Here is a 12,915-nt window from a genome sequence, read left to right as displayed (position 1 = left end):
GGCCAAGCAAAACAAACTCGCCCAATGTCTATAGTTGGTTCCCGCAGCTGTAGCCTATCACATGCCGCCAGCAGTATCTGACGTGGCCTATTGTTTCCACCCAACTCTATTTTAATTGGAAACGAAAAATAACTTGTAATATTGGTAGTAACAATCTGTATGTCACCGTGATAGTCTACTGCTCAATGGGGGGAGTAGGCTATGCGCTGCAAGCCGGTTCACAGTGTGTGTCCCGCAGTACTGCTAGCTAGTGTAGCTAATATCAGGGTGTCAGCTAATGAACAGTTATTGCAGTAATTTTTACCGACAATGTACAACTACTACGGCATTAATGTCTACATTATAAAAATATATATATATTTTGAACAGGAAACGACGGTTTTGGACGCTCATTCTATAGTTTAATTTGGAATAAAAAATTCCATATAGTTGTGCCTGAAGAACCAAACGATCTGCACACTAATGTTACCACCTAAACTAGCTAGCTAGATGGTTCGTCCTGTGGCTCAAACTTAAACCCCCACGACAAGAAACCTACATACAGAGGAGCACCTCAATCCCCCAAAATTGGCTTGGCTACAATGCCCCGAAGATAAGACAAACATTTGTCAGGACATAAAAAAAGGTAACTTTAATGTTGTTGTCTAACTTAACTAGCTACAGCTAATGTCCTAGCTAGCTACAAAGTTTTAGCTACCGAGTTAGCTAGCTAAATGGGAGAGATGTTTTGCGCAACAGTGGCAATGGATTTGAGTCAAGAGTAGCTAACGTTAGCTAGCTAGCTAGCCAGTCAGACCTTTTTGATTACATTGACTTGTATACATTACTGTATTATACATCAAAGGGCCAGAGAGGTCGTGCCCAAGCCAGACCTGGAATAAAATAGTAACTAGCTGTTCATTTTTGTAAGCAAAAATTGGCTATTTTTTTCCATAGTGCACTACCTATATGATACAGGTGTAAACAACAAAAAATTGCAGCAGCAGTAAGTAATGTTAGGGCATTCTGACCTAATAATAGCAAGCTAGCTTGGTGAGATTAGGTTGGCTTTATATCCATGGCAATTTTCTGAAAATGTGCCTTGATTAGCCAGAATGCTGATAAATTGTCATTTGAATTTACGCAGTTGTCCACTTTGGCATTATGCTGTTGGAAATTTGAGACAAAATATCCAAAGGAAAGCATTGTAGCTATCCTCGCTATATGAGCCATATTACAATTCCCACCAAGTGGGTTAGCCCTTTTGGCGCAATGCGTAGGATGTTTGCAATTCACGCCAGCGACCCCGGGTTTACTTCTCTACCCCGCCGTTTGCTACATTGGTGTCAGAAGTCTGAGGGGCTGAATAGTCGATGCATGGGGACGCCTTCCCGTTCAGAGGGGGCAGTGTAGCGATCATTGCTGTATGAGCCATGTTACAATTCCCACCAAGTGGGTTAACCCTATTGGCGCGATGCATATGGTGTCACGCCAGCGACATGGGTTCGCTTCCCTGTCCTGCTGTTTACTACAGAGAGAAACATGTTTAAGTTGGTTTAATAATACTTTCCTATGGATATTTTGTATCAAATTTATAACGGCATAAGGATGTAGAGTATGTTCTCATGAATGTATTCAACATTCTGACTTGTAGCCTAAAGGGACTGTTTAGTCATCCGGGATATACAGTACATTCAGAAAGTATTCATACCCCTAGACTTATTCCACATTTTGTTGTGTTACAGCCTGAATTCAAAATGGATGACATAAAAATAAATCTTACCCATCTACACACAATACTCCATAATGACAAAGTGAAAACATGTTCTTAGAAATATCTCATTTACATAAGTATTCACACGCCTGAGTCAATACTTTGTAGAAGCACCTTTGGCTACGATTACAGCTTTGAGTGGTCTTGGATATGTCTATATCAGCTTTGCACATCTGGATTCTCCCTTTCTTCCTTGCAGATTTTCTCAAGCTCTGTTAAATTAGATGGGGAGCGGCGGTGAACAGCAATCTTCAAGTCTGGGCTTTGGCTGGGCCACCTAAGGACTTTCACATTCATGTTCTGAAGCCATTTCAGCATTGCATTGGTATGCTTGGGGTCATTGTCCTGTTGGAACGTATATCTTGAATAAGTCAAGGGATATGAATACTTTCTGAAGGCACTGTATATGTTAGCGATGAGTGTGAACTCTGAGATGTCCACACTCGAAAGCGTAGCGGCTAGGTTTTAGGGAGCTTTGAATTAGACATCAATGCCATACTTAAGTTGGACATGCTCTTTCTGTTTGTGACTCGCAGGTGTTTGAAGGTTTCTACAACAACACCCGGATGCTTCATTTCTTCCCAGCTGTAGTGGTGTGTTCATCTATGCCCTGGTCCACCATGGGCCCATACTTTGATGAAATACACGTACAATGCCCTATTTAGGTTGGCATCGGTTGTTGTTTATCTATGTAGCTATATCTTTATGAAATGACCAACGACATTATTATTATATCATTATCCTTCAAGTGCTCCACCTGTGACGTCAGTGAAGAGTGACAATGTGAACAAAGGCATCTTCAAGACAGTCAGCACAAGGGTAATTTGATAATACTTTGTGTCAGACCATACAGACATGTAATAGACCCCTCCTAGAAACACTGTTGCGGTCAGACGGTCACTTTGGTCTTGTTATTGCTCTTCGCAACCTGATCATGCAACCCTGCCTTCAACCTCTGTTGCCAATCTGTGGTCCTAATGTGTTTTATATCTCCAGTGGAGGCTGGAGGCTGAGCCACCAGAGGATGGTGAAGACACAGGTTTGTATTGTATTGTTAATGTTGAATGGAGATGGATAAAAGTGGAATGTAAATGTTGGATGATGCCCAAATTCCCTTCGAAATTAGACCAAATGTGCAAATAGAGGTGTTTTCCCAATCTCTGCACTTGCTGTCAACAGTCTGAGCACTTTTGTATTGAGACAGGATTGTAAATTGCTCAGATAGTAGACCTCAATAATTTGGACAGGACCAGGCTCAGATTGTTGAATAGACTTTCTTTTGATGTATGAATATTCTAAGATAAAGAATAAAGGGGATTAGATGTAAGTAGATTCAATACTCCTCAAAATGGGGCTTGGAAAGAAAAAGTGTTTATGTGTAACCTAACATGTCTGATTCCCTGTCTTGTTTGGTACTTCAGGAGATGGTGGCAGTACTTTCAGAGAAGAGCCGGGGGCTGCAGGAGGCCATGGATTTGCGCTGGATGTGGCAGGCTAGGCATGGTAGGCCAGAATTACAATTATAACAATCAAAAGGTGTATATTTCAACTATGCCTGTCTATCGAGGTTTATTAAAAGCTCTGTCTTTCTGATGTCGTCTGTGTACCATTAACAACTACAGGCTTGCTAGTTAGCATTACAGTCCTCCTGCAACTGATGTTACCAATAGTTTTACCTGTCAGCGTGGGTCCCTAGGTCCTGAAAGTTATAACATTAGCTACCTAGCCAATTATTTAGCTAGCTAGCTATTTATGACAATACCAGAAATACTAATGTTTGGCTATACATTGCTTTGACCTACCTAGTCCTCAGGGCCTGGTTGGCTCCCGAGTGGCGCAGCGGTCTAAGGCACTGCATCTCAGTGCTTGAGGCGTCACTACAGACCCCCTGGTTCGATTCCAGGCTGTATCACAACCGGCCGTGATTGGGAGTCCCATAGTTTTGAAGTGACCTAGGGATGTGGTGGTTGACGTCAGTGGGTCGCTGCGGCTCTGCGACACGTTTTGGAACCATCACAAGGACCAACGCTTTGCAAAAAATAAATAATAATAATAATAATGGGGGGGGGGAAAGTGGTTAACCCACTGGCTATAGGGTGAATGCACCAATTTGTAAGTCGCTCTGGATAAGAGCGTCTGCTAAATGACTTAAATGTAAATGTAAATATGGAAGGTGAGATCAGTTGACCTTTTTTACTCATGCAAATCATGGAAGTAGTGTAAACAAAGTGGATTGAGAGACCAATGGGACCTGGTAAGACTTGTGAATTTATTACCACCTGAATTTTCTCTCTGTTTGTATTTTCTTCCCCGTAGGTACCCCCGGTCTTCACAGTAGGGTTAGGGTTACCTTGCGGTTATCCTGCCCTCCATGAATAGTGCACAACTCTGTAGTTGGAGACAACCATGTATCTGAATAAAGCATGCATTTAACTTTTGTGGCCTCTGATATATATTAACCCTACTCTAAACCTGTTCAACTGCAAGTGATGTAGAAAACCCTTGACTGAAGTTATGCATAGAATAATGACAAGGATGTGCAGTAAGCCTGTTTTTAATGTTTTAATTAAACATTTAATATATTATACCTTGCGACTCCTCAACCTCCAGGAACCCCTCGTAGTGCCAATCAGGAGAGAGGAATTTGCTCCAGGTGGAGCTGACAACACACGCCGGCAGCACTACTTGGTTTTCTGGCCCCAGCCGCTCTCTTCCCAGGGCCCACTCCAGGCACAGCCTGTAGGCAGCAAGGCGTAATTGTCCACAAAGAACAAAACAAATATCTGTCAAGCACCATAAATAGCAAGACATTCATGTTACCCACCTGATACCATCATTGCCATTGACAGTTGTAATATGTCGGGCTGGGGGATTGCTAAAATGAATGGGTAGGATTGTAATGGAAAAATAAAAAGTGACATTCCTTCAAGTTAGGCTACATCCTCCACACAAAACGTTGAATGAACATGCCTCTATACAAAGCCATGTGCTTTTCAGACTGGTATTTGAGTAACGTTATATCAGTATGGGAATGTTTGTTTGGTAGCTGGCTATATTGTTTCATTACCTTTTTCACAATGTAGCTAGCTATTCGTATGGAAATTAATTAATGTAATGTTAACGTAAGCTGGTGATGTAAGTCGGCTACCTAGTTAGAACAAGTTTAGCTAGCTACTGTGGCTAGTTAGCTGGCTACTGCCTGCTAGTTGCCAACACTAGTTAGCTAGACTGGTTCTAGTTAGCTAGACTGATTATAGCTAATGTTAGCTAACTTAGATGCAGCAAAGGAGCTTGTGAAAAAAAGTAATGAATTCAATTAAATAACTAACCTGATGGACATCTGTCCTCCCACTCTCTCTGGTCTGGGCTACCTACTACAGTTCTTCTTCGGCATGTGGAAGAAGGTGGTAAGTATCCCTCTGTCCTTGTGGGGGCCAAAATGTGGTGGGCCCCACAATCTTCGCTAGCAGTCCCTACCTCTGTGCACACTCCTGATAGCAGAGGCATTCCTCTGTGGCCATCACTGTTTGGAAAGGTAGCTATGGTTGTACTAGCTAGTTGTTGGTCGCTGGGACAGGATGTTTAACCCTGGAGCCTAGCTGCTAGCTAGAGACCTATCTACAACTAAAGCTAACAGAAACATATACAATGAAAGCATTCTGGCCTCGAATTCAATTGTGAATATTGCTGAGAATTGAACTAAATATATTGATTGTCAATGTTGTCAGGATATAACGCTATGTAGCTAGCTAATAACTTGTGCCGCTAGCTACTTGTTGCTAATGGTGCCAAGTAGTCAAGACAGGAGAACGAAGTCACAGCCCTGAACATAGATCAGATAGATATCCAATCAAGACATGCTGCATTCTCACTTTGACTGAGACTGTAAGATCTATAATCCTAATCATGTTTATCTTTCTCCTTCAACAAAAATGAATTATTAGCAATTGCCTTTCCCCCCCTTGTAATTAGTTAGTTTTCCTTCATTTTTGAATGGGAAAGATAGCAGATAAAAGATTGGTTTTAATTACATCAACAACACCTTTCTCGAATATTGAAATGCAAGTGGTCATCTTTCTCTGTGATTCGATTGTCACTGTTGACAAATTTGTGAAGGTCATTTTAAAAAGTGCCTATGGGATAATGCTAATTTTTCAGCCCCCTTTTTGCAAATAAAACTAGCGAACGGATCACAGTGCCATCTGGTGACCATTTAGGGTATATACTTCTCAGCTGATGAGCCAAACTTTGTTCAGGAATATGGACTATTGACGGAGAAAAGAGGAGAGGAAACGGTAAATGTAACATGCATTGGCCAATCAAGACCTAATAGTTCAAGTTCAAGTTCTATTTGTCACATGCACAAGTACACATAAATGGTTAACTTGCAAGACCTACCCAACAGTGCAGTAATCAATATCAAAATAAGATAACTAATAAAAGGCACAAAAAAAAACTGAAATAAGATAGGAAGCTACAGTATATACAGGGTCAGGATAAGTAGCAGGAGTAGCAGGATTAATAATAGTAAATAGTATGGCAGCAGCATAAGTGGTGTGTGGGTTTGTGTGTGGGTTGAGTCTGTAAGTTTAAGTGTGTGGGTGTTAGTGTGAGTGTGTGCAAGAGTGTCAGTGTAGGTGTGATAGGTGGATGTACATGTGGATATACATGTAAACAGGGCTGAAAAGTGACTGGTAGCAGGAATATATAAATACTTATGGTAATATATACAGTGCATTCGGACCCCTTGACATTTTCCACATTTTGTTATGTTACAGCCTTATTCTAAAATGGATTAAATTAAGACATGTCCTCATCAATCTACACACAGTACCCCATAATGAAAAAGCAAAAACAAGTTTTTAGAAATGTTTAGACCCTTTGCTATGAGACTCAAAATTGAGCTCAGGTGCATCCTGTTTCCATTGATCATCCTTGAGATGTTTCTACAACTTGATTGGAGTCCACCTGTGGTAAATTCAATTGATTGGACATGATTTGGAAAGGCGCACACCTGTCTATATAAGGTCCCACAGTTGACAGTGCATGTCAGAGCAAAAACCAAGCCATGTGGTCGAAGGAATTGTCCGTTGAGCTCCGAGATAGGATTGTGTCGAGGCACAGATCTGGGGAAGGGTAACAAAACATTTCTGCAGCATTGAAGGTCCCCAAGAACACAGTGGCCTCCATCATTCTTAAATGGAAGAAGTTTGGAACCACCAAGACTCTTCTTAGAGCTGGCCGCCCAGCCAAACTGAGCAATCGGGGGAGAAAGGTCTTGGTCAGGGATGTGACCAAGAACCCGATGGTCACTCTGACAGAACTCTAGAGTTCCTCTGTGGAGATGGGAGAATCTACCAGAAGGATAACCATCTCTGCAGCACTCCACCAATCAGGCCTTTATGGTAGAGTGGCCAGACGGAAACCATTCCTCAGTAAAAGGCACATGACAGCCCGCTTTGAGTTTGCCAAAAGGCACCTAAAGACTCTCAGACCATGAGAAACAAGATTCTCTGGTCTGATGAAATCAAGATTGAACTCTTTGGCCTGAATGCCAAACGTCACGTCTGGAGGAAACCTGGAACCATCCTTACGGTGAAGCATGGTGGTGGCAGCATCATGCTGTGGTGGTGTTTTTCAGCGGCAGAGACTGGGAAACTAGTCAGGATCGAGGGAAAGATGAACGGAGCAAAGTACAGAGAGATCCTTGACTCAGACTGGGGCGAAGGTTCACCTTCCAACAGGACAATCAAATACGTTTTATTTGTCACGTGCCGAATACAACAGGTTGACAAAGCGACGTGTATGCGGTAGGCGAAGTCAAGAGCAGGACACCGAGCTACTGGCAGATACTTTACTGGATACAGTGCAAATCCAAAGTACAAAAGGCAACCTCATACAGAGAGGAACAATACAACCCGCACAGCAGCCTCGGCTGAATCCGTGACACAGGTGTAGACCTTACAGTGAAATAATTACTTACAAGCCCTTAACCAACAATGCAGTTTTAAGAAAAATAATTGTTGAGTAAAAAATAGATAAGTATAAATAAAAAAATAAGAAAAATAGAAAAATAACAAATAATTAAAGAGCAGCAGTAAAATAACAATAGCCCTAAGCACACAGCCAAGACAACGTAGGAGTGGCTTCAGGACAAGTCTCTGAATGTCCTTGAGTGGCCCAGCCAGAGCTTGGACTTGAACCCGATCGAACATCTCTGGAGAGACCTGAAAATAGCTGTGCAGTAACGCTCCCCATCCAACCTGACAGAACTTGAATCTCTGCAGAGAAGAATGGGAGAAACTCCCCAAATACAGGTGTGCCAAGCTTGTAGCATCATACCCAAGAAGACTTGAGGCTATAATTGCTGCCAAAGTTGATTCAACAAAGTACTGAGTAAAGGGTTTGAATACTTATGTAAATGCAAGAAACCTGTTTTTGCTTTGTCATTATTGGGTATTGTTTGTAGATTGATGAAGGAAAAAAACAATTTAATCAATTGTAATGTAACAAAATGTGGAAAAATAATGGGGTCTGAATACTTTCCGAATGCACTGTACGTCTAAACAAAAGTAATAGTGACCAGAAGCAGGATAAATAGTTAGATACCAATGGTAATGGGAATCAATAATCAACAGCAGCGTAGTGGTAGGAATAAATCTAAAACTATCGTTGCGTCTATAATGTATGCCCACCTGCTTACGCACGTGTACATCTGTTTGTCTGTCTGTGTGTGTGTGTGTAATTGACTGACTGACGGACGCGTGTGCATGTATGTGTGTGTGTGTGTTATGACAGGTGCGTGCCATGGACAGCGGCGTGCCTCCCCGCTACAGAGATGTCCCTCTCACCATCAACATCCTGGACGTCAATGACAACACACCCGTCATCGAGAGCCAGGGGGGCTACAATGTCACCATCAGCGAGGTGAGGCGCACACACACGTCAGTCAGTCAGCCAGTCAATCAATCACATATACAATCATATGCACGTATGGAGAGTGATTTGGGCCGATAATGAGCCCACGGTAGCTACTGACACCGATCACCAAGTTACCTAACATGTAAGATGCGCCTAAGATACCGTCATGAAATAAGATGGACTTTCAATGGAGACACATTTTTTATTAGGCGTCAAACTGCCGACACGTTCACATCACGTACATGTCACGTGACATGTACACGTCATGTAGACATTGTGTACACGTGACACAATTAATTTATGATTTATTTGAACAAGGAAATGTACCAAACCTAAGCTGAAGCATTTAATGCATGGAACTATCATAATTATATTTATTAAATTCACCTTGCATCGATTAAGGTTCAAAATGTAATGCTCCCCCTAACCCCATTTAAAATGTTCTGGATACGCCACTGATGTGAAAGTTAAATTACATAAAGGAATGTAAGTTTAAATATATCCATGATATATACAAGAGAATGGACAATTGAGTATAATTTAATAAAATGTAATGTTGATGGAGCCACTCGTGCGTGGATCGCTAAAATAAATCGGAGGTGAAATATATAGGCCTAGGGATGATCTATGACGATGTTTAACTCTGTGATGCTTTATGTTAAAAAAACGAGCTGTGAAATAATCAAATCAAATCAAATGTTATTTGACACATGCGCCGAATACAACAGGTGTAGACCTTACAGTGAAATGCTTACTTACAAGCCCTTAACCAACAATGCAGTTTTAAGAAAGAATACCCCCCCCCCCAAAAAAAAAAAATACAGTATAAAATAATACTAAATAAAAGTAACAAATAATTAAAGAGCAAAAGTAAAAATAACAATATTGAGGCTATATACAGGGGGTACCAGTACCAAGTGAATGTGCAGGGGTACCGGTTAGTCAAGGTAATTGGGGTAATATGTACATGTAGGTAGAGTTATTAAAGTGACTATGCATAGATTTGTGACTATGCTCACATGTTTCCAAGATGGCGAAGTAGTGCAGTTCTGTTTCTGTCGTGTGTCTGTAAATAGCCTGTAAATACCCAGTTTTTTGTATTTTTCGTACGTTTCCCTATCAGACTTTTCATCCTTCTACAAAATATACTTTCCTGCAACCCGCCTCACTCAATGTGGAACGGATTCTATTATTGACTTACCTTTTATCTAGAATCTAGAATCTCCAGTTGAAACTAGCTAGCCAGCTAACTAGCTACTTGCTATTAGCCACAGCTAGCGGTGCTAGTGATGTTTCACCCAGAACATTGGATTTTTTTCCGCGGGATTAATTTTAATCGCTGGACATTGATCACCGGATATTCGGCCAGTCTGCACAGCGCGTTATCGACCCAGAGCATATCAGTTCTTCCGCCGGAATCACTGATTCACTGGACCTTTAGCTCCGGATTCATCGCTGCCAGCTGGCTACAACAGGACGGACGCTGTGGTCTGGCTAATCAACCTGAGCTGGGCCCATCTCCCGGCTATCTACCTCTCTATCAACCGGACGGGACCACCTAGTATTGACACGGATCCCCGCCGATCCTGCACGACTGGTCTGCCGACGAAGTCGTCTGATGTGGTTACGACGTAACCACGAAGATTCCATCCATCTGCTAGCCCTGGCCCGTTAGCACACGCTTACTCACTAAACTGAACTAGCTACTTGCTATTAGCCACAGCTAGCGGTGTTTTTACCCAGAACATTAGATTTTTTTCCGCGGGATTAATTTTAATCACTGGACATTGATCACCGGATATTCGGCCAGTCAGCACTGCGTGTTATCGACCCAGAACATATCAGTTTTTCCGCCGGCATCACTGAATCACTGGACCTTTAACTCCGGATTCATCGCTACCAGCTGGCTACAACAAAACGGACGTGGCACACGCTAGCCGTGGCCTCTTACTCACTAGCGCTTCACCACCGGACCTTATGATAACTCAGCTATACAGCTGATATCTGCTGGACTGTTCCTTTTTACGGTACTACATCCTGTTTATGTTTAGCCTCAGCCCAAACATGGTTAGTTTATTGTTGTTTCGGTTATTTCTAATTGTACTATTTCACTGTAGATCCCCCAGCCTAGCTAAACCTGCCTTGGTTAGCTCCTTTGTCCCTCCACCCATACACTCACAGACCGACTCAATTGATGCCTCTAGAGATACTATCTCTTTCAGTGTTACCCAACGCTTAGGTTTACCTCCACTTTACTCATATCCTTCCATATCCTTGTCTGTTCATAATGCCCTGAATCTTTTCTACAACACCCGGAAATCTGCCCCCCTTTATTCTATGTACCCAACGCACTAGAAGACCAGTTCTTAAAGCCTTTAGCCGTATCCTTATTCTAGTCCTCCTCTGTTCCTCTGGTGATGTAGAGGCTAACCCAGGCCCTGTAGCCCCCAGTATCACTCCTACTCCCCAGGAGCTATCATTTGTTGACTTCTGTAATCGCAAAAGTCTTGGTTTCTTGCACATAAATATCAGAAGTCTACTTCCTAAGTTTGAGTTATTCACTGCGTTAGCACACTCTGCCAACCCTGATGTTCTAGCAGTGTCTGAATCCTGGCTTAGGAAGGCCACCAAAAATTCTGAAATTTCCATCCCCAACTATAACATTTTCCGTCTAGATAGAACTGCCAAAGGGGGTGGAGTTGCAATCTACTGTAGAGATAGCCTGCAGAGCTCTATCATACTATCCAGGTCTGTGCCCAAACAGTTTGAGCTTCTACTTCTAAAAATCCACCTTTCCAGAAATAAGTCTCTCACTGTTGCCGCTTGCTACAGACCCCCCTCAGCCCCCAGCTGTGCCCTGGACACCATATGTGAATTGATTGCCCCCCATTTATCCTCTGAGTTTGTACTGCTTGGTGACCTAAATTGGGATATGCTTAATACCCCAGCCATCCTACAATCCAAGCTAGATGCCCTCAACCTCACGCAAATTATCAACGAACCTACCAGGTACAACCCTAAATCCTTAAACATGGGTACCCTCATAGATATCATCCTGACTAATATACCCTCTAAATACACCTCAGCTGTCTTCAACCAGGATCTCAGCGATCACTGCCTTATTGCCTGCGTCCGTAACGGGTCCGCGGTCAAACGACCACCCCTCATCACTGTCAAACGCTCCCTAAAACACTTTAGCGAGGAGGCCTTCCTAATTGACCTGGCCCAGGTATCCTGGATGGATATAGATCTCATTCCGTCAGTAGAGGATGCCTGGTTGTTCCTTAAAAGTAATTTCCTCTCAATCTTAAATAAACATGCCCCATTCAAAAAATACAGAACTAAGAACTGATATAGCCCCTGGTTCTCCTCAGACTTGACTGCCCTTGACCAGCACAAAAACATCCTGTGGCGTACAGCATTAGCATCAAATAGCCCCCGCGATATGCAACTTTTCAGGGAAGTTAGGAACCAATATACACAAGCAGTCAGGAAAGCAAAGGCTAACTTTTTCAAACAGAAATTTGCATCCTGTAGCACTAACTCCAAAAAGTTTTGGGACACTGTAAAGTCCATGGAGAATAAGAGCACTTCCTCCCAGCTGCCCACTGCACTGAGGCTAGGAAACACTATCACCACCGATAAATCTACAATAATCGAGAATTTCAACAAGCATTTTGCTACAGCTGGCCATGCTTTCCATCTGGCTACCACTAACCCGGCCACCAACTCTGCACCCTCTGCTGCAACTTGCCCATGCCCCCCGCTTCTCCTTCACACAAATTCAGACAGCTGATGTTTTGAAAGCGCTGCAAAATCTGGACCCCTACAAATCAGCTGGGCTAGACAATCTGGACCCTTTCTTCCTAAAACTAGCCGCCGAAATTGTCGCAACCCCCTATTACTAGTCTGTTCAACCTCTCTTTCATAACGTCTGAGATCCCCAGAGATTGGAAAGCTGCCGCGGTCATCCCCCTCTTCAAAGGGGGTGACACTCTAGATCCAAACTGCTACAGACCTATATCCATCCTGCCCTGCCTTTCGAAAGTATTCGAAAGCCAAGTTAACAAACAGATCATCGACCATTTCGAATACCACCGTACCTTCTCCGCTATGCAATCCGGTTTCCGAGCTGGTCACGGGTGCACTTCAGCCACGCTCAAGGTCCTAAACGATATTATAACCGCGATTGATAATAGACAGTACTGTGCAGCCGTCTTCATCGACCTGGCCAAGGCTTT

The 12,915-nt window shown here is 42.8% G+C and overlaps 1 protein-coding gene and 1 long non-coding RNA gene across 4 annotated transcripts in view; both read left to right on the top strand.

Annotated features, from left to right (window-relative positions):
* The window catches only part of LOC121568021 (cadherin-23-like), a 188,291-nt gene that overhangs the window by 24,262 nt on the left and 151,114 nt on the right, over positions 1-12,915 (top strand). The window contains exon 3 of the mRNA XM_045221067.1: positions 8,552-8,680. Coding sequence (XP_045077002.1) covers positions 8,552-8,680 — 129 coding nt within the window. The remainder of the gene's footprint in view (positions 1-8,551; positions 8,681-12,915) is intronic.
* On the top strand, positions 32-5,067 carry LOC121568024. 3 transcript variants are annotated; one of them, XR_006001186.2, is made up of 6 exons: positions 32-625; positions 2,290-2,346; positions 2,503-2,572; positions 2,750-2,792; positions 3,175-3,256; positions 4,070-4,191. It is a non-coding gene; the product is annotated as an uncharacterized LOC121568024 (long non-coding RNA). The 3 variants fall into 3 exon arrangements; XR_006001185.2 differs by lacking the exons at positions 2,750-2,792; positions 4,070-4,191 and adding an exon at positions 4,364-5,067 and having other exon boundaries at positions 48-625; XR_006001184.1 differs by lacking the exon at positions 2,750-2,792 and having other exon boundaries at positions 49-625.

This window comes from Coregonus clupeaformis, chromosome 1 (genome assembly GCF_020615455.1).
Source record: "Coregonus clupeaformis isolate EN_2021a chromosome 1, ASM2061545v1, whole genome shotgun sequence".
In the NCBI taxonomy this organism is placed as follows: domain Eukaryota; kingdom Metazoa; phylum Chordata; class Actinopteri; order Salmoniformes; family Salmonidae; genus Coregonus; species Coregonus clupeaformis.
Note: the sequence above shows the minus strand (reverse complement) of the source record. Positions and strands in the feature narration are given on the sequence as shown.